Source organism: Perognathus longimembris, chromosome 10 (assembly GCF_023159225.1).
Source record: "Perognathus longimembris pacificus isolate PPM17 chromosome 10, ASM2315922v1, whole genome shotgun sequence".
Lineage (NCBI taxonomy): Eukaryota > Metazoa > Chordata > Mammalia > Rodentia > Heteromyidae > Perognathus > Perognathus longimembris.
In genome coordinates, this window is record NC_063170.1 from 47,843,034 (window position 1) to 47,864,143 (window position 21,110).

Sequence of the window (21,110 nt, forward strand, 5' to 3'; positions counted from 1 at the left end):
TCAATTTATCTCTGAAATGCATAGGAAACTTCAGTCCTCGTAGGATACTAAAACCAAGTTTTTAGACCCCAGTCCCAATGTCTAGGAGTCCCACATAAGGTCTGGCCACTTGCCTTTGTATGCCAAATAAAGAGACATGATATAAATAAAGGGCAGAGAAAGATTTATTATATAGACGCCATGGAGAGGCAGCACTTCAGTACATCATCAGACATCTTCAGCAGTACATTGGCCTCAGGTTAAATAGGGAGAATTGGGGAAGGGGGAAGTAGGTGGGAAAATTCTGTATAGTTAAAATAATCTCAAGTCATAGGTATGGCCTGGTTGACCATTAGCTTAGTCTTTGATGCCAGAAGCCTTACATCTTTTGAAAGGATAAGAAGATGGCATTTTCTGTCTGAGGGACAGTTTGCCTTTTGTCAGAAGGTACTTACTGTTGAATTATGTTCTTCCTGGAGCCCAATGTGACTGCAGTAAAGTAACTGCAGAAGGGAATGTCTCAGAAAGCACAGATGCAAAGTGGAGCCGGGAGGCTGAATGTCCAGTGTTTAGTTAATTGACAAGCCCAGCAAAAATATATTAAGTTGTCTCTTATGGTGTCACATGAGGTTCTCTGAAAACTGGAAGTATGGATTCTCTTTTAACAAAGTGAAGCACGTTGTTACAGAAACCGGATCGCTGTGCCTCCTCCTACATCACTTACCACCATCTGTGAGGAAATGGACGTGGTAGGGCAAAGGAGAAGCAGTGTGGCTGGAATCTTTGTCTACATCCTTTCAAGTGACAGGGCCTTTGGGGGTCACCTGGGGATGAGGGAAGCTCCTGCTATATTTCTACTCCAACAGCAGGGGACAGCAGAGTTGCAGCCAAGAGCAGGTAGTTGAGCCCAAGAAGGAAGACGGTCCTAGGAAATCAACATGTGCCCAAGCGTCAGTCCTTAAGACTAGAAGACAGAATAGTACATCCTTTGTATTTGGGCATTAATCAACTCTGTCTGAGGATCAGACTCATACGGTGTCACCCAGGAGGCTTGAAAGAGTTCAGAGTAAGATCCTCACCAAGGAACTGTACCAGAGGAACACTGTCATAGGTATCGACCTTTACAGCTCCTACATGGCTGCTAGACACTGGGAAGATGGCACTAAGGTCCAGGTGCTGTGGAAAGTAGCACAACAGGAAAGGACAGGGTTCCTAGGGCCCATGGCCTTCCTCCAGGACAGCTGTCTGGGTCCATTGACCATTGTGAGAGTGATGACTTCCATTGGCCAGCAGTGATCACAGGCCAATATCTTTATCTCTTCTGAAAACGTTCAGAAAAGCCTGTTCATGCCTCTCACTTCCATAGAAATCTGCCTTCAAGTTGAAGGTCAGTGGTGTGGGGAGGGGAGGGGAATGACACTCAAGCTTTCTCCCTGGAGACATCCACCGAATCCTTGAGGAAATGGCAGGATGACCTGCATGCTCACTTGTCTCATCATAGCTGTGACTATGACACTATCTTTGATTAAGTGACTGGAGGCACTTCTTGTCTGGAGCCACCTGTGACCAATCAACCTGAAAAGTTTTTCCCTGTGCTATGGTGATATTGAGAAGGTTCACAAAGACCACGGGGCTTGAAGTGTGATTCTCAGACAGTTCTCTTTCTGGGTCTTTGAACACAATCCCATCAAACACTGATGCAAAAAAAAAAAAAATGAAATGAGAAGAATAATGAATTCCCAGTGGATGTCATTGAATGGATTAAGTACCAGATGTGAAATGAGACTCAAAGTTGTGATGAACCCACAAAAGCAGGTAAGGAATTAACAAGTAAATGTCACTGATGAAATAAATTAAAACAATGATGAAATAGGACACCATTCTAACAAAATGAAAATGATGGGACAAAGCATACCTAGGAGTAAGGTGGCTATGGTGGCTCACATCTTAGCCACTCTGGAGGAAGTTCAAGGCCAGCCCAGGAAAACAGTTATTGAGATCCTCATGTCAACAAAAATAAGCCATGATTTGTGCCATGCCCCTGTGGTAGCAGCTACATCAAAGGCATTGGTCTAAGGCTGGCCCCAGGAAAAACACAAGATGCTATTTGAAAGGGCTGGAGATATACCTCAAGTTAGAGCACAAGATCCTGAGATCAAGGCCCAATAGAAACAAAAACGAAGGAAGGAAATAAGGAAGGAAGGAAGGAAGGAAGGAAGGAAGGAAGGAAGGAAGGAAGGAAGGAAGGAAGGAAGGAAGGAAGGGAGGGAGGGAGGGAGGGAGGGAGGGAGGGAGGGAGGGAGGGAGGGAGGGAGGGAGGGAGGGACAAAAACCAAAGTGCAGGGGGGTGGCGTGGGGGCAGAAAGGATGAGGAGGATGAAAGGGAGAGATTGTAGTCCACCTTCTGAGTCAGAAGTCATACATGGTCTCTCAGGAGGGCCAGCTCAGTCATGGTCAAGTTTGTGGAAGGGCAACAACTGCTGGGCTGGCCCCAGAACATGCCATAGCTCAGGAGTCAGTGGTTATGGGATTAACCCAAGGAAGGTGATTAATGAAGGGTCTTGGAGGCCAAGGTTGATCTTTTAAACACAGAAGCAACTTGGGGAAGTTAAGGCTCCACCTCTCCTCCTCAGCGTCCAGTTCTATCCCTAGCTCACCTGCCCTTGATGGGGAGCCCTAGGAGGGGGGAGTAACTTTGTATAATCACCAAGTGCTCACTGTCCCAGAGGGCTTTAAAGAGAAGCCTGGAGAAAACAAGCTGAGTAGATTATCTGGAGACAAAGCCCTGACATGTCTCCACCATGACCAGACCTGTCCAACTGCCTCTCCTCACTTTGTGCTGAGGTGACCTGCTCAGCCCTGTACCCAGACTCATCCCTAATAGGACTTTGGGTCTGCCTCAAACGCTTGAGCTCAGCTTTGGCCCTGTCCCTGGGAGAAGCATAGGAGTGGATGCTTGATCTGCAAGGTACCTCTTCCGTTGTTTTTTTTTTTTTCCTTACAGGTTCTGTGGTCTATCACTGAGTAATGGTTTCCAGCCCTGAAAATACATTAATATCCATCCCAGGAATCATATTTATCAACAAGGGTTTGTTCATTTTTTTTAAGTGAAGAGACATATTTTCCCATTGATGATGAAGGTTCTATTTCAATTTAGCAAATTACCTCATCTTTGTATTTGACTACAGAGAAACTGTTAGACATTAACCTGACACTGACTTTGTACATGGAAAGCTAATTTCTAGGTCATGTAATGATGTAATCGGATCAATATATTCATAATCCCTAAGACATGTATTCTCCATAAAAATATTACTGTTGATAATCATCCTGAATTGTCAGAGGTGGTATCTATTATTTTGAACACAAAGAACAGGATTATACACTCATAAGATCACTATAGAGTTAAAACTAGTGTGTTTCAGTTAATTTTTATTTTTGAAATTTTAATTAATTAAATTTTCTAAACAGTGTTTCACTATGTATCCCAGGCTGGTTTTGAACTCACCATCCTCCGACCTCAGCTTCCCAAGTGGCTAGGATTGTATGCTCCACAATGCTTAGCTGACTTTTGTTTTTCTTAAGCTGTCTTTAGAATTCTAGCCAACTATGTGAGGGGGCTTCATTGAAAGCACCTTTTTAAAGAATGTAGACTATACTTACCTTTTAATTGCTGCATAAATAAAAAGAAATGAGTCATATGCAACAAGTCAAATATTAAGAAAAACAGCTGCAGAGTTATACCTTTTCCTTTAGAATAGCTTGATTACCAGGTTCCAGTAAAAGTTCCTTGTCCATAAAGGTCATATTCTTTGTAAAGGATGTATGCTTTTAGACGATTGGGTAATGGAAGAAATGACATGAAGACCGGGCAGCGCAAATGTAATCGCCCCATACACTTCCGGATCTTAAGGCGGCATAAATGTTTTAGGGAGCGAGGGTTTGCTAAAATGAAAGACATACATATATTATCCAAAAGTAAAAATAACTGCCTTACATTTCATCATTTATCTAGCAGTATATTTGATACTTAAGCCACTGGGATTTTTGTGTCCACTGTGACTAAATGGAAAGGTCAATAGGGAACCAACTTTTCCAAGTTTTTGTTCATTTGTTTTTTAATCTTTAAGTAGTTATACACAGGGTTTCAATTCAACATCTCTGCTCAGTTTTTCAGGTTTTACTGCAACTCTTCGTGTACATGTGGTTTCAGGGCTGCAACAAGTTGGAGTCTGGAGGTGCATCAATTGTGGGTCTGACCTATGCTGTTGACCTGGGTAACTGCAGCCGTGGTCAGGACACGGGGATGCAAGGCGAGTGAACCAATGCATACTTTATTCCAAGAGGGCCAGGGTTTATATAGGGTTAGAAATCAATTTTACAACTACAGGGTAAAAGATCAATACAGCATGACATTTGTCCCAAATACAAAAGTGGAGGAAGTTACTACTGTGAGGGCAGGAACTTGATACAAATGCTTTTCCTATTACAGGAGGTATTGATTACAAAGATTGTTGATATCAAAACAAGGAACTATATCCAATCGAGGTAGAACTATAATTATCTCCTAGCTACTATCTCCTCAAGGCTAGACAACTTTGATCTTGACTTCTCCAAAGACTTGTGAAGAGACTTGTGAGACTTCCCTATCTACAGTGAGAATCTAACACTAAAGGGGAGACTTGCTAAGCAGGGGGCAAGATTCTCACAACAAAAGGTGGCTTCCTTTGGCCCACAAACACAAAGGAACTCCTTACTGGGAATGTGTTCCCAAGGGCCTATTAGTGTGCTAATGAGGCATCCGAGTAACCCATGCCGGGGCTGTTTTTCCACTGGTCGGAGACTTTAATTTAAAACACTAAGTGACTCTCCAATCCTTAAATCTCTTTCAGCTTCTCCACCCAATTTTGGCCCTCAAGGATAGGCTTAAAGCTGAAGAGCACTTAAGGTAAAACAAGATGAAAGAGTCATTTAATTCCTTCATCTCTGAATTGTTCTTTAAGTCTTCAAATTGCTGTACAAGGGATTTCAATTTGACATGTCCAGTTCTGTGTACAACGCATCTTGATCAGTCACCCTTTCCATCATTATCTCCCCTACCATCTATTCCATCCCCTTCTGCCCAGTCAAGTTTCCTGGTTTCACTTTCATGTATGCACAATGAGTATTATGACTTCATTCACCCACTCTTCCATTAATCCACCCCTCCTTTTAGACCCTAACCTCCCTCTCACTCTAAACATGTTTCAGCAACTTGACACTCATTTTTTGAATGGTTGATTGTTCAAAGTGGTTACATCATGAAAACTCACTCCTGATAACATCCCTCTCTCTTATTTAAATTGCTATTTCACAGCTTTTAATTCTTATCTGCATAGTGTTCCTTCAAAACAATGGTTTAATTGAGTTAAGAAAAAAAAGTCTTACCTACCTATATAATATATAATAAGTAATATACTAACATATTTTATCTACTGGGAAATGGTGATGAGTACAAAATAAAATACAGTTATAAAGATTATCAGTTGAAAGGATTTGATTTTTTTTTTGTTTATTTCTCAGGTCAAGCTCTTAACCATAAGAGAAGAGTGCTCTAAAAAAATAAGAATACAATGCATATTTTAGTAAAAAAAATTTTGCGAAAAACTCACTCAAGATAAAATGTATCTCTGACCACAGCCTCTGTTTTTGGAGCACATCTTTCAACTTTGAACAGATCTGAACTTGATCAACATAATCAAGCATCACTCGAACAACTTTCCCAGAGAGATGTTGCAGCCAGGACAAAGTTATTACTTCACAGAACTGACCAGGAAAAAAAAAAAAACAGGAAGTAAATGAAAAGCACTAAGTACTTGCAGCTCAACATTTTAATCAAAATACTAAACTAGCCAGGTGCTGGTGGCTCATGCCTGCAATCCTAGCTACTTAGGAGGCTGAGATCTGAGAACTGTGGTTCAGAGCCAGCCAGGGCAGAAAAGTCCCTGTGAGACTCTTATCTCTAATTAACCACTCAAAAATCAGAAGTGGAGCTGTGGCTCAAAGTGGTAGAGTGCTATCCTTGAGCAAAAGAGCTCAGGGACAGTGCCTGTGCTCTGAGTTCAAGCCCCACAACTGACAAAAATAAAAAAAGAATACTGAACTCAAAGTTAAGAACCAAAGTCTCACATTTTTCCATTTTATCTTTCATCCTTAAAATGTTTAATATACCACAGTGTTAGTAAAAACACAGATGTTGTGTGGGTGAAACAGACTTCCATGGTATCTGTTGACCCCTTTGTTGATCACTTGGCTGTCTGCAATAAATATTACCTCAAACTAGGAAACTGATGTAAAGAAAAGATCTCAAATAGAAGAAGTGGGGGCCAGCTGCTTACCATGATTCATTTTTATCAGAAAAATTACCAAAAGAAGCCATTTAATCACATATTAAAGCTAAAATAGATAGTTAGACACTCAAGGGTACAGATATTAGGACCCTGAAGCATTTTAGCTGCTAGATAATTCTTTCAAGGAAAAAGTATATGTAGCAAGAATATGATACTGCATTCACCTTTTTGTGTGTGTGTGGGTCCTGCAGCTTGAACTTAGAACCTGGGTGTTGTCCCTGTACTACACTTTGCTCAAGGCTAGTACTCTACTACTTGAGCCACAGCTCAATTTTCAGCTTTTTTGTGGTTAATTGGAGATAAGATTCTCATGAACTTTCCATCCTCTCATCTCAGCCTCCTAAGTAGCTAGGATTACAGGTATGAGCCACTGGTACCCGGCTGCATTTATTCTTTATAATTTTGTTCAGGTGGGGCTTCATTTGTGAAAATCCTTGACAAGTTTAGCTAAAGTCACTTTTTCCTCTGAATTATTTCTATATCTTCTCTATTTCTCTATTTCTCTTGTGCTTAGTTTATCTTATTATAGGTAGGTTTATCATATCAGAGGTTTTCCAACCATGAACTTATCAAGTAGACTGATACGGATGTCATTCTAAAGCTTCAGGTAATGACTGTATTAAGGATAATGCCATCAATACCATGAACTTACCATAGTATCTTTAATCACTGTTGGTGTCCAGCCTTCAAAATTATGGGAACGATGAACTTTGTCCCCATGAGGACAATCAAAACATCGCTCTGTGTCATATCCATAATTCAGCAGCATCCTGAGCATGACTTCATCTTTCAATGTGTATTGCAGTGCTGATGGGAAATGTAAAGGGTTGACTCTGCAGAAGTAATTGACATTAGCCCCATGCCTCAGCAGCACATTTATTAGCTCATAGTTGCCCATCCTGAGGGCTATCTGCAGGCAATTTACTGGGTCTTGATTGGGTAGAGCTCCAGCACTCAGAAGCAGCTTCACTGATGCGAGGTCACCATTTGATACAGCAAAATACAAAGCTGACTTCCTTTGGTCATCATAGTGTTTTCGAATTCTCTGATCTAGCATGAAATTCACATCAAATCCTGCCTGTATCAGAAGTTCCAGACACTGAGAATGAGCGCCTGCTGCTGCGCAGTGAACTGGACTTATTCCACTCTGCTTGATGGCAGCAAGATCTGTAACTGGAACCAGCATCTTCAGAGCTCTGAAAGGGTTAAATACATGCATTTATGAGTAGACTTTGTTAAGACACAGAGTTGACATGTTTATAATTCCTCCATACTCACAATGGATGGTATTAGTTTGTATCTGGTAGTATTTAGAATCCCCAGTGGAAATGCTAATTCATTCAGACACAAAGTAAAATTTAATGGAACTATAGTTTAAATTAAAAACTCAGAATAAACCCAGTTGAGAGGAAGACTTTCCATAGTGCCTAAGTACCCAATAATAAGAATTATCTTTAGTGACAGGTGCCTTACTACTTTCTAGCTGATCAAGAGATTATTTAAAGGGAGTTTTCATTGTTGGATCAGAGAAAAAAAAAACTTTTAAAGTTTATAAATTCTAGGAAATTTATAAAGTTTCTGAAGCATGTACAATTCCTAGAAGCTGCCCCCAAACAAAAGTTAGTTATTGGTTTTTCTTTTCTTTTCTTTTCTTTTTTAAATCAGTCGTGGGGCTTGAACTCAGGGCCTGGGAACTATCCCTGAGTTCTTTTGCTCAAAGTTAGCTTTCTACCACTTTGAGCCCCAGCACCACTTCCAGCTATTGCTATGTCTATCATGCAGAATAATGTAATGGAACTTACAGTAAGTGGCCTCTGTCAGCTGCTACATGAATAGGCAAGTGGCCTGAACTCTTGGGGATATTGGCATCAGCTCCATACTCTAGCAAGAGAGTTACAGAGTCTGGATTTCCTCCTCTAGCAGCTTCGAGTAAGATGGAAGAAGCATCAGAGGCCTGAACATGAGCATTAGCGCCTAAGAGGAGAAAGAGTCTCATTATGCAAAAATCTTTTCCATTGTATTGCTTAGCAGTCTTAAAAATAGGTCACCACCACCAAAAAATAACTAGTGAACAGCTACTCTAGCAAACCATTTAGAATCAAAGAAATTAAATATGTACTTCTTGTTCTCCGTTTATAAACTAGATGGAGAGAAAAATAATGATACAGACAGTTTGTAAATTATAATTACGTTGACTTCCATAGTAATTTTATAAGTTATTTGTGTGAAATTCAAAAAGTCTAATAGAAATATTTTTATAACAAGACTTTTTTCTGTAATGGCCTACAAAAATACAACATGATTGGTTACTCAATAGCTAATATTACTATACTATTACTATTACTGTAGTAATCTATATCACAACATAACTACATATGGCGCTAACAAATTGGCTAGACTGTCACCATGTTATCTAAAGATGTTGTTCTGGTAGAAGGGATCATGTTTCCTGTTTTAACTCGTTCATAGAAAGAGACATTGTCATAGCTTTTTATTGAAGTTGGGAATTGCCAGTAACTAGGAAGATAAACCGTAGCACTGTATTCTAAGTGTCCTAGAGTAGTGTAGAAATTAAGGGTGTGAGTATGGGCAAAATGGCTTCCAGAAGGTCTAGGGATGAGGTTGTGAAGAAAACTGGAGATATAAAGAGAAAGGAGTTGGGCCAGTTCTACAAGTCTTCTCTGTAAAATAGACCCTGAAGAGAGAGTAGCATTTGAATAGACAAAAGCTAAGGATAGCATTGTAGGCACATTTACAACTCATAAGAAAGATACCGTAACTTGAATTTGATACATAATCCATAAGACTCATCAAGGTACAGTGGCTGACCAAGAACCCCATTCCCAGAATGCATTGAAGAATCTAATCAGCCCTCATTTTTTGAGTGTTAACTCCGTTCTGATTCTTTTATGTGCATAATAACTTCTAAACTTCACAATAAACCCCCAAATAGGTGTTAATGTCCCTCATTTTAAAAATAAAGAAAGCAAGACTTACTGAACTTAAGTGACTTCCCTAAAGACACACAACTACTAAATAAGGTGATAAAGATTCGTGCATAAGCTGAGGGCTTCTTTTTGTTGATGTTATATTGCCACATAGATGATTAAACTAATATTATTTGAATCAGATAAGCATGGCTTCAAATGTCCATTCTGCCACTTAACATCTCATTTTGTACAAATTACTTTGTAAGGACTTACGTTAGGAAAATGTTCAATCACTGAATTCTTTGTGATCAACCAATGCTGGTTTCTTTCAAGGATAAAAGATTTAAACTCTGTTGCCTCCTTTCTCTAGATTTTTTTTTTTTTTTTTTTTGGCCAGTCCTGGGCCTTGAACTCAGGGCCTGAGCACTGTCCCTGGCTTCCTCCCGCTCAAGGCTAGCACTCTGCCACTTGAGCCACAGCGCCGCTTCTGGCCGTTTTCTGTATATGTGGTGCTGGGGAATCGAACCTAGGGCCTCGTGTATCCGAGGCAGGCACTCTTGCCACTAGGCTATATCCCCAGCCCTCTTTTCTCTAGATTTTAAGCAGTGATCTAAACAAATATCACTCTAGACTTGGAAGTATAGTTCAATGGTAAAGCACTTTCCTAGCATCTACAAAGCCCTGGATTTCATAAAAATTAATTAACTAATTAATTGACTAAATTACTTTTTCCTCAAGTATGAAAGAGCTAGTATATATTTGTTACTTTAGACATCTTTTGTATTGTTTATTTCAAGTGTATTATTTAAAATGCTTTATTAAAATCTTAATAGGGGGAATGAGGGAGGAGGTAACAAGCAGTACAAGAAATGTATCCAATGCCTGAAGTATGAAACTGTAACCACTCTGTATATCAGTTTAACAACAAAAAAAATAAAATCTTTCTAATACCATATAATCATTGGAAAGGTTTAGGTAACTCTAAAAAATACAGAACTGTTCCTAATATAGGAGACTATGGCCATCTATTGTAAAAGAAGGCTTCTGTAGGCAGGGGAGATAAAAATCACTATAATTTGGGGACTTTGTTAAATCTTGGTAAAAATTTCTTGTTTGAAAAAAAAAATTATAGGGCTGGGGATATGGCCTAGTGGCAAAAGTGCCTGCCTCATATACATGAGGCCCTGGGTTCAATTCCCCAGCACCACATATGCAGAAAATGGCCAGAAGTGGCGCTGTGGCTCATGTGGCAGAGTGCTAGCCTTGAGCAAAAGGAAGCCAGGAACAGTGCTCAGGCCCTGAGTCCAAGCCCCAGGACTGGCCAAAAAAAAAAAAAGAAAAGAAAAAAAAGAAAAAAAAATTATAGATGGACTGCCTCAACTGACTAAAGTGCCAAAATTTTCTGAACCAAAGGTCCCTGCCAGTTAAGCCAGTATCTAAAGTGGCCACAGCTATCATGTAGTGCTGAGAAGAGGAGTCTGTTTGTAAAGAAGTCTTGCAATGAATATGTTCCCTGAAATCTTTCAAGTACAAAATGATCTCAATACATACCTCACAGAATTTTAAAAGTATTACATGAGGCAACACAAATAACTTAAGTCTTGGTGTGTAGAAAGCATTCAAGAAATATATATTGCCTCCTTCCTTTCTTAAAGTTTTGGTTATTACTAAAGAAAAGAACTAGGACCTAAAGAAAAGAAATTGGGATGATTTCCCTAAAACAATTGGATAAAAGATTAAACTGTCTCATTACAGCACAAAAGTGACAGGTAAAAATGGTTGCTGAGACTTTAATTTTGATTCTAGGAAAGGACAACACCATAAAAAGGTGCTTTGCTTAAAAAAAAAAAACCTGGTCTTAGAGCAATGAGGAAATATTAAGTATAAAGGTTACCCGGATCCTTAATAATTTTAGGAAAAATATTGGACCAATTAAATTAAATCTGTTAGGCTTTTTAGTAGACAATACATAATTTATCAAACATTTATATTTGGTCTTAAATAAAATGTTATTTTATACTATTTTGAATCATCACCAAGAGGAAAACACTTGGGTTACATTACCCTGATAGTGTGCTGACTGTATAGAAAATCTTGCCTTTCTGTAGTAATAATTCCATAATTTCAGTGTGTCCGCCTTGGGCAGCAAGTGCAAGAGGAGTGAATCCATAGGAGCTCTGTGGGTCAGGCTGTGCCCCAGAAACCAGAAGAAGCTTTACCATATCCTTTCTGCCTAGCTTGGCTGCTTCATGGAGAGCTGTCCTCTCATTGGCACATCGCAGATTGACATCTGCTCCACGGCTGATCAGCAGAGCAGCCATATCATAGGAGTCACGCAGAACAGCTGGAAAATTGTAAGTGAGGCTGGCATTATGTTCAGCAGGAGACTAGGTGATGCCTTGTTGGCTAGTGTCCCTCAGGCTTATAAGGAGCTCTTCCCACCTAGTCCCAAACTCTCTGCCATTCTCTGTTTTGGAAACTCATTATAAAATACAGCATATAGCAAATAGTATTAGTAGTGTTTTCTATTAATGCTATTTGCTTTTCCGCAAGTCACAACCAATTATTCATCATCTATTGGTCAAGCTTACATAGTTGAAAAAAACTTCAGTGTGTTTATTTTCTCAGTAAAATGGGAACCTAGGAACTCCATACAATCTTAGAAATGTTTGTAGTTGCTTTAAAAGAAGAAAAATCACAAAAGCAATGGATCCTACCTCAACAAATGAATGACTATAATATGATTTATGTATGCATGTTTGGGTAACTGACTGAGCAGAGAGACAATGATTTGAGCTTATGTTTCCAAAGTGTGGTGTGCAGATATTTTGAGGTTGTTTAGAAAATAATTCTATTGTTAGTTAACAACAACCGCAGAGACCAATAATGAAACATTCTCGCACAACTAACAAGCTAATAAAAATGGAAAACAGACAGTCAGACAAACAAACAGCAACAACAGAAACAGGACTGGAGTGTAGCTCTGGTACAATGCTTGCTTAGCATGTGCAAGGCCCTGGGTTGGAATCCAATATCCAACAAAACACACGTACACACACTTGGGAAAGCTATACATTCTATCACTCTTTTCAAAATCCACTTTGCATATTGGTATATTAAAGCCTCTGAGAAATCTTACAATGAAGATTCAGTCTTGTATCACTATAACCTTGTGTTTCCCATGATCTATAAAAGGGAAATATTTAGTTAACACAGAAAAGGATTTGACCTGTTGGCTAGACAGAAGTCAGAAGAAGAAAACCAGCTTTCTCACTATCATCATTATTATGATAAGCTTTATAGTTTAATGCTTTTTATACATGACCTTTACACACACACACACACACACACACACACACACACACACACACACACACACACACACACAAACATCCCTATCTTGGAGACAAGGATACTGAGGTGGAGGAAGGTTGGATCTGATCCAGAGTTCTTTTTCACTACATTATGCTATAAAGTGCTTCGTAGCTTATGAACTGCTTTCTCAGTGAGAGCTTTTTTGCTCAGTGCTTTATTTTCCCTAAAAATTGAAACACTTGAAAATTTAGGAAAAATCAAGATTAAACACCAAATCTCTATTTTCAGAAGTGCTTTGTGCTGTTTACTTTTTAATCTTTCATTTTTACTTTGGTAAGTTTTACACATGCAGGTTTTAAAGACCGAATTGTAGTGTTTTTCCAGCTTTCTTCCAAAGAGGCATGTTAGTTGGTTATTTGCCATTATGCTAATATTTCTAAATAACCTACTGTATTGCTGCTTTTTTAAAACTTTTTTGGTTTTGCTATAGTGACTACTCATAATGAAAAATTAATTTAACCTTTTCTCATCCAGTGCTTACCACACATTTCTCATTCTATCATCCTCCAATACTTGTACCACAGTTTTTGCTAGATGGATATCAGTGTTTAACTTATGTTCGCTATTTAAAGCAGGATCATAACTGTACTTCCTTTCCTAGCGTTTTGTTTCCCACCCCCCCCCCCCGGTGTCTTTGATTTACATGGATGTCAACCTACTTATCATTAGTTCAACCCTACCCTCTCTGTAACTGCTTAAATCTCAAGACATTCATTTCAATCTTATTTTTAAATTATCTTTAACTAGTATGCAAAAGGATTTCAATATAACACAATTTATGAGTGCAATGCATTTTGATTAATGTCCCTCTTTTCATCATTCTCTTCTATCACTTCTAATCCCACTCAATCTAGTCTTGACCTAGGGCTTCCTATCCTCTTCCTGTCTGGACCTTGTAATGTGTTCCAGTCTGGACTAGTAACATGTTATCGTCCCAATATTGTGATTCCTCATCACCTGGGAATCTTATCTAACTGCCACCTGGTTAAATATAATGTTTCTTGGATACCTAACCTTTATACTTCTAAATTTACTGCCTCGTTGGTAGAACATTTGCTCTATTAGCTTCCAAAGGCAGGCATGTGAGAAATAAATGTCTTTGAGGTCTTCCAATCTGAAAATAGATTGTCTAGATATAGAATGTTAAGTTGAAAATAATTTGTGAAACTGCTCTTCACCACTGAACTTATTATATTTTCCATCTTGTGTATATATTTCCCCTTTTCCTCTCACAGAAAATGTGTGGAAGCTTCTTCTGATTCCTGAAAACTCACTCTCTAAATGATTTCATTTATTACAGAAAAAGAGTTCGTACTTAGTGAATTTAGACTATATGATTAGAAAAGAAAAATATGACTCATAATCCCAACTCTGTGATGTTCTTAATATTTTCATATCTATCCTTGCATTATTTAGTTGTACTTGTATTAAAGTTTTTTGAAGTGTGTGTGTGTGTGTGTGTGTGTGTGTGTGTGTGTGTGCGCGCGCGATCGCCAGTTCTGGGGCTTGAACTCTGGGCCTAGGCACTGCTCAACTTCAGTGCTCAACTACTTGAACCATAGCTCCACTTTCAGCTTTTTGGTGGTTAATTGGAAAGTATCATGGACTTTCCTTCTCTGGGCTGCCTTTAAATCATGGTTCTCAGATCTCAGCCTCCTGAGGAGCTAGGATTATAGGCATGAGCCCAACTTACTATCCTATTCTTATTTCATCTATTTCTATGGGGTAGTGATAACTTCCCTTTACATTTCTCCCCCTTAACTAATCTGTTTCCTCTAAGTTATTTGTTTCCATTGAAGAGTTTCCACAAATAGTCTCTTGCTATCTGTCTGCTCATAAATAGCATCTAATGACTACAAAGCTGGCTGAAATTCTAAACAGTGCTTGGGTTTTTATCTCCTGAGCTTGGCTGTAGGTTGGTATGCTTAGGCTATTTTTTGGGAAGCCCCAAGTGTCAGTACATTTAGAACCTTCTCCTTGGGCTAACCAGATTCTCCAGAGAAGCCTCTTTCTGGAGAATAAAGGTATGGCTGTCAGCTTTCTGGGATCCTGGGTGGTCTCAGTCTATGTTGATAAAATGTCTCCACTATTTTCAAGCTAGTACACCCAACTCTCACTTGAAGTCTTCTGTCCAGCTGGGCACTGGTGGTTCACACCTGTAATCCTAGCTACTCAGGAGGCTGAGATAGGAAAATCATGGTTCAAAGCCAACCTAAACAGGAAAGTCTGTGAGACTCTTATCTCCAATTAACCACTAGAAAACCAGAAGTGGTGCTGTGGCTCAAGTGGTCGAGTGATAGCCTTGGGCTGAAGAGCTCAGGGACAGCACCCAGGTCCAGAGATGAACCTCCACTACTGACACACAAAAAAAGCTCAGCATCAGTGCCCAGGACTGGAGTTCAAGTCCCATGACTGATAAAAAACAACAGAAGTTCTTTCCAGAGACCTTCTGTGTAAGATATCTAGAGAATAAACCTCCAAAATCTCCTGGGGTTGGGCAAGAGTTTGTCCCTGTAGTTGGAGTGGGAAAAGCAGTCTAGAGATCTGCCTGCATGCTTCTTAGATATTTCAGCAGCCTGTCTTCACCTATGCTCTAAGACTCTGCTTCTCTACTCTAGAATCAAATGGCTAAGGCACTGTACAAAATAGCTGCTCCTTATTGGGCAGAGATTTTTGCAGCAGGCTATCTCACAGACCAATCTATAGAAAGCTTCCTCTTTTTGGGGTTGTAGGAGAGACAAAAGGGTCTTAGTATACAGCCCAGTGACCTCTAGGTAACACCTTCCTGCTTCAGCTTCCAGATATTGGGATAACAGGTATGTACCACCATGCCTAAACTTCCCATATCTGATCAATTAGGACCAAAGGGAGAGGGCTATAGCTATGCACAAAAAGCAGCCTTTGCAACCTGTGGATGTGGAGGAAACAAAGTAACAGACTGTCCTGCAGACACAAGATAACAAGATATTCCTTTACCTGTTAGAAGAGGAGAATTGCCTTCAAAATTCTTAGCATTTGGATCGCAGCCATTGAGAAGAAGAAAACTGGTATTTTCCAAGAGACTATTGCTGACAGCCAAAAATAGTGGTGTTTCTCCATTGTGGGTGGTTCGCTCCCACATACTGGGTTTTGAAGCTGCAATAGATTCATCATATCATAGAAGTTAAGATGTACAAATAAACTTTAGGCTTCCTTTCCAAGCTTCAAGAGGAGTAAAAGGGAGTTTACCTTTCAGTGTTATTTCTAAAATGTTCTTATTTAATTGCACTGCAGCCTTATGAAGAGGAATCCAGCCTACCCCATCTGCTTCATCAAAAGCAGAATGGCATGTGGCTAAGTGTGACAATGCATCTTCTTCACCTATTAGCAAGGAAAACAAGAACAGAATCATATTTGGCCCTAATATAAGGCAGCCCATATTGCTGCTAAATTCTAGCACCAAAGTTAGTACACAGACAACAGAAATAGAGCACCACCTTAGATGAAAGCACACATAGGATAAGCAGTAAGTCTGGTCATTGGCCTTGGGAGTAAGTCTGGTCAGGCCTTGGCCTGACAAAAAAACACTCATAATGTCTTTTTTCATACAGAAAAACAAAATAGCTCTGCCTACAGAGGAACTCAGGAACTCTTTGCTAATTGCACCCAAGAATTTTCTCTCAGAAAAGGCCAACAGATGATAAACTGTATCCTCCATCCCCTGCCAGTTGTCACTATCACATCTTACCACAAGTTGTAGGGAGAATAGGAAGAGTACTTAACTGCCTCTATCGCTTTAAGTATCTTCTTATAGTCAGCACTCAAAAGGGAATGGAAGCTGCATAGAAAAAAAATAGGTAATTCCAAAAGGGAGAGAAAATGACAGTATCTGATATGAACCAAAAGGGAAAGGTAAAATAGCAGGTATTTGGAGAAACTCCATAAGAAGAAATGACTGAAGCTCAATAGAAATACCTCTAAGGCTCTCATGGAGCTGGGGTTGTGACTTAGTGGTGGAATATTTGACTAACATACATAGCCCTGGACTTGGTTACCAGTACAGGGTGAGAATGAGGGAGAGAGGAAAGAAAGAAACAAGAAAGGAAAGGAGGGAGGGAAAGAGGGAGGAAAGATAAAGAAAGATAAGAAAGAGAGAAAGAAAGGGAGAGAGAAGGAAGGAAGGCATGAAGGAGGGAGGAAGGGAGGGAGGGAAGGAAGGAAGGGAAGGAGAAAGAAAGAAAGAAAGAAAGAAAGAAAGAAAAGAAAAGAAAAAAGAAAAAAGAAAGAAAGAAAAAGAGAGAGAAAGGAAGGAAGGATAACAAGAAAAGAAAGAAAGGAATCTTTGTAAAAATGCAGTGTGTTCCTTAAAATATTCTAGGGAAATTCTCTTGGCAAAGACTATTTGAAAGTATAGATAATGGTATATCAATGTTGTTGTACTGACTCAAATCTGCCTAAGCCTGAAATATCACATGGGAAACTTTATGTCTCCTCTATGATATCAATAATTCCACCAAGGGGTTGGGGATATGGCCTAGTGGCAAGAGTGCTTGCCTCATACACATGAAGCCCTGGGTTTGATTCCTCAGCACCACATATATAGAAAATGGCCAGAAGTGGTGCTGTGGCTCAAGTGGCAGAGTGCTAGCCTTGAGCAAAAAGAAGCCAGGGATAGTGCTCAGGCCCTGAGTCCAAGCCCCAGGACTGGCAAAATAAATAAATAATTCCATCAAAATTACCTTTAAAATAATGAACAAGCAGATGGGAAAAATTTTTAAATGTTTTTAAAATTCTCATGCTGAAAACATGAACAGTTTAAATATTGTTAAAGTTCAATATATGAGCTGTGTGAAGTGTGTGTGTGTGTGTGTGTGAAGTGTGTGTGTGTGTGTGTTGTGTGTTTGGTTTGAACTTGCTAGGCAGGCATTCAACTGCTTGAGCCACACCTCCAGCCCCTTTTGCTGTAGTTATTTTTTAAATAGTGTTTCAAGTTTATGTCTGGGCCATGAACCTCCTTCCTACCAGTCTAGATGTCACGCATGCAGTACAATGGCCATCTTTCTCTGTTGGTTGGGGGTGGGGGAGAGGCTAATAAACTTTTTTCTTTAAGCTGGCCTGGAACTGCAGTCTTCCTTATCTCAGTCTCCTGAGTAGCTAGCATTAATCCTTATATAAAAATCTAATAAATAATGAATTTCATCTATTTTCTTCATTTATTCAATGAACCTAGGTTGAAGTTTGGAAAAAAATTCCCTTAGTCAATCGGTCCTTCTCACAATTTGGCCAATTAAATTCTCTTAAAATTGTACTTATAGATTTAGTTTTGTATACTTTCCTATGATTGTTATAAACATTATTGCATATTTAATTTATTTAATAGAAATTAGGGCTTTATTGTTCAGAAAAAAAAAACATTGATTTCTGTGAACTGAAATAAAAATATCAGCCCAACTAGATTCTTCTGGCTTTAAGGAAGAATCCATTTCTTTGCTTTTCCATCTTCCAGAGGCTGTCCACATATTTTGAGACTAGACCCTTTCTTACTGCCTCAAAACCAACACTGTTAGACTATCTTCTGTCACCTCCCAGGTTCCTCTTCCCCACTTCCTCCTCCTCTCTATCTCTCTTGCTCTCTCATTTTCTTCCTCCCTTCCTCCCTCCTTCCCTCCCTGGATAGGAAGAATGTGTGGTTAAGAACAAGACTCTACCAGATTACCTGGCTCTTTACTTACTAGCTCTGTACCTTCACTTTCTTTTTTAATGCACTTTGATCAGTGTCACCCCTTCCATCATTCTTTTCTATGCCTCAGTTTCCTTAACTCTAATTGAGGATAATAATGATAGATACGTCATAGGTAATTAGAGCTTCAGTTCATTAATTATTTATGAAATGCTTTAATGTGGCAAATAGTGATCACTACATGAATTTGTAACATTTTAATAAATATTGTAAGTTTAAAATACTTCATCATTTGAATAGTTAACTATAAACTCTCCTGGGGTTAAAAGGCATTTATTCCACTTTACCTTCAGCAGAAAAATAGAGGTCACAAGCACAAGCAAACTTGGCTTATCATTTCAGGAAAAAAATGGCTCCAACTTTATGGAGCTGAGGTTGCTAATCAAGCCTGACTATACTGCTCACATTCCAGGGTGATTTTTATACCATTCAATAACCCACTGGCCATTTTCTACTAGTAACAGAAGTCTTTATCCACACCTTCAGTGGCTAGTAAGTTTCTGCTGTGGTATTACACAATTCTCCCTTTTGACTTGAATAGATAAAAGACTGGAACCCCTCCTCACTTACCTCAGTAACTTTATGTGTCTTGGTTGGATTTATGTATTTGTTTCTCTCCATAAAGACATGTTAGATATTGTCCTCATTTATTCTGATTTCTAGTTTGCATATCTCATTCATATTTGTCACTAATTTCCTTCAACTATTTTCTTTCCTGATTAATTAAATGCTGAAAGTCTTTCCCAGTGTTTCCAATCTAGTGAGGCATCTTATCTTATATACATTTAAATATGACAGTTCCTGGCTTGGAGTATAGCTCAGTGGTTGAGCATTCATCTAGTATGTATGAGATACACGAAGCCCTGAGTTCTAGCCAGGGGGGTGGGAGGGGCTAAGGGGTGGGGATGGATAGCTTCCTCTATTCTGACCTTCTCTCTTGTTTTATTGTTGGTTTTTTGGTGTTTTTTTTTTGCCAGTTCTGGGGCTTGGACTGTCCCTGGCTTCTTTTTGCTCAAGGCTAGCACTCTGTCACTGAAGCCACAGTGCCACTTCTGGCCGTTTTCTATATATGTGGGTGCTGGGGAATGGAACCTAGGGCTTCATGTATATGAGGCAAGCACTCTTGCCACTAGGCCATATTCCCAGCCCCTTCTCTCTTGTTTTTGTAAGGACACTAGAGTTATGCTAATAATGAGTCTCAACAGTTGACATTCTTTTTTTTTTTTTTGGCCAGTCCTGGGCCTTGAACTCAGGGCCTGAGCATTGTCCCTGGCTTCTTTTTGCTCAAGGCTAGCACTCTGCCACTTGAGCCACAGCGCCGCTTCTGGCCGTTTTCTATATAATGGTGCTGAGGAATCAAACCCAGGGCTTCATGTATATGAGGCAAGCACTCTTGCCACTGGGCCATATTCCCAGCCCAAGAGTCTCAACAGTTGAATACTTAATACAACATGGAGAGGAAGAAAGTCATTACCTGTTATCTTCAGGTTCATGCTGTGTTGCTCCCAACTTGTAAATATCCCTGAGTAAACTCTGATGAATGACCAGCTGGGTGTCAAAGTCAGTGTCTGTGTCCTCATCACTGTTGTAATTATCCATGTGAACCACTGGCAGGTTAACTTTAAACTGGGAATAAATTAAAAATATTTTTCCAGTGAAAAATCTTTGTAAAAGATTATTAACTTCTTAAATTATAAAATGTAGGTAATTACAAAGTTGATACTACTGATAATTGAAAATACAAATTCTCACTTGCATAAGACAAATTAAATGTTTCATAAAAACACTTATTTTTTCCAAATAAATTTAAAAGTTTTCTGGACTACTGCACATCACATGTAAAATAGAAGCTTCAATGAGAAGCCATTTACTAAATCTTATCCAGGAAAACAACCTTTTACATAAGACTTAAGACATGCCATTGTTATAAAATGCATAATATTTATATTGACTTATCTCTTAAGTTTTGAGTACACCCAAAAGAACATCTTTCCTATTACATAATATATAAATTATACTAAAAGGATACATATTTTTATGTTTAAATCATTTTTATGATTTCACTACATAATATTTTATTAGTAAACACTGAAATAAGCATGTTTTAGGAACAAATGTACTTTCTTAGTATATGATAGGAATAGCAGGAATAGCAATGTATTTCATTAGGCAATATCTAAATAGTTTTAAAACATAGCTGTTTTAATATAGAATAGATTTGATCTATTTACCTTTTGTTCTACCTGTAGGACAGCACTGGAGTTTTCACTGTTAAGGATTAGTATGATAACCTCAGAATTTTCACTTATATTTAGGATCTCCTTTCCTCTGTAGCAAATGATATAAATAGCTTTACTATAAATACTTGATCATAAGACAGTCTGGCATGTTCTCCTTGTTTTTCACATGTGATTTAGTTCTGTTTGTACACATGATCTCTTTTCTTCTTCACTGCTAGATTCATCAGCTTTAAAGGATTCCATTTTGTTCCATTGGAATAAAAATCATTTGCAGGGCATTGTCCACGCAGATAATGATTTTTCTTAAGAAACCTAAACATAGTGAAAACAAGTCTGGCCTATTTAAGAGAGACCAAACATTTTTCTCTGCCTCAGTTATCAAGTTGACTGTCCCAATGGCCCAGATTCACTGGGTAGCTACACTCGCATTTCCTTAGGTTACAAAACTGCAGCCTTAAACACCCTTGGAATCCCAAGG

At 38.9% G+C, this 21,110-nt stretch overlaps 1 protein-coding gene across 3 annotated transcripts; it reads right to left on the bottom strand.

Moving 5' to 3' along the window:
• Window positions 1-157: 157 nt before the first annotated feature.
• Asb14 (ankyrin repeat and SOCS box containing 14) lies at window positions 158-20,684 on the bottom strand. Of its 3 annotated transcripts, none has more exons than XR_007212354.1 (11): window positions 20,624-20,684; window positions 19,867-20,018; window positions 15,902-16,490; window positions 15,650-15,808; window positions 11,397-11,642; window positions 8,171-8,342; window positions 7,021-7,564; window positions 5,631-5,784; window positions 3,724-3,924; window positions 704-904; window positions 158-620 (listed from the first exon to the last, which is right to left on the bottom strand). XR_007212354.1 is itself a non-coding variant. In XM_048355991.1 (11 exons), exons 2-10 carry the CDS (start codon window positions 19,989-19,991, stop codon window positions 3,746-3,748), a joined length of 1,794 nt encoding a protein of 597 aa, XP_048211948.1. In that variant the 5' UTR covers window positions 19,992-20,018; window positions 20,624-20,678; the 3' UTR covers window positions 158-904; window positions 3,724-3,745. The 3 variants fall into 3 exon arrangements, 2 of the variants coding, with proteins under 2 accessions (XP_048211948.1, XP_048211947.1); XM_048355991.1 differs by having other exon boundaries at window positions 158-904; window positions 15,902-16,033; window positions 16,408-16,490; window positions 20,624-20,678; XM_048355990.1 differs by having other exon boundaries at window positions 158-904.
• Between the last annotated feature and the right edge of the window lie 426 nt (window positions 20,685-21,110).

What these genes read in the sequence shown, in the direction of transcription:
- Asb14 (XM_048355990.1), bottom strand. Translation starts at nt 16,370, where the DNA reads ATGGAGGATACAGTTTATCATCTGTTGGCCTTTTCTGAGAGAAAATTC. An exon ending in TTTAGAAATAACACTGAAAG is followed by an intron (nt 15,809 to 15,901) that starts GTAAACTCCCTT and finishes AATCTATTGCAG; the next exon opens with CTTCAAAACCCAGTATGTGG. An exon ending in CAATTCTCCTCTTCTAACAG is followed by an intron (nt 11,643 to 15,649) that starts GTAAAGGAATAT and finishes ACAATTTTCCAG; the next exon opens with CTGTTCTGCGTGACTCCTAT.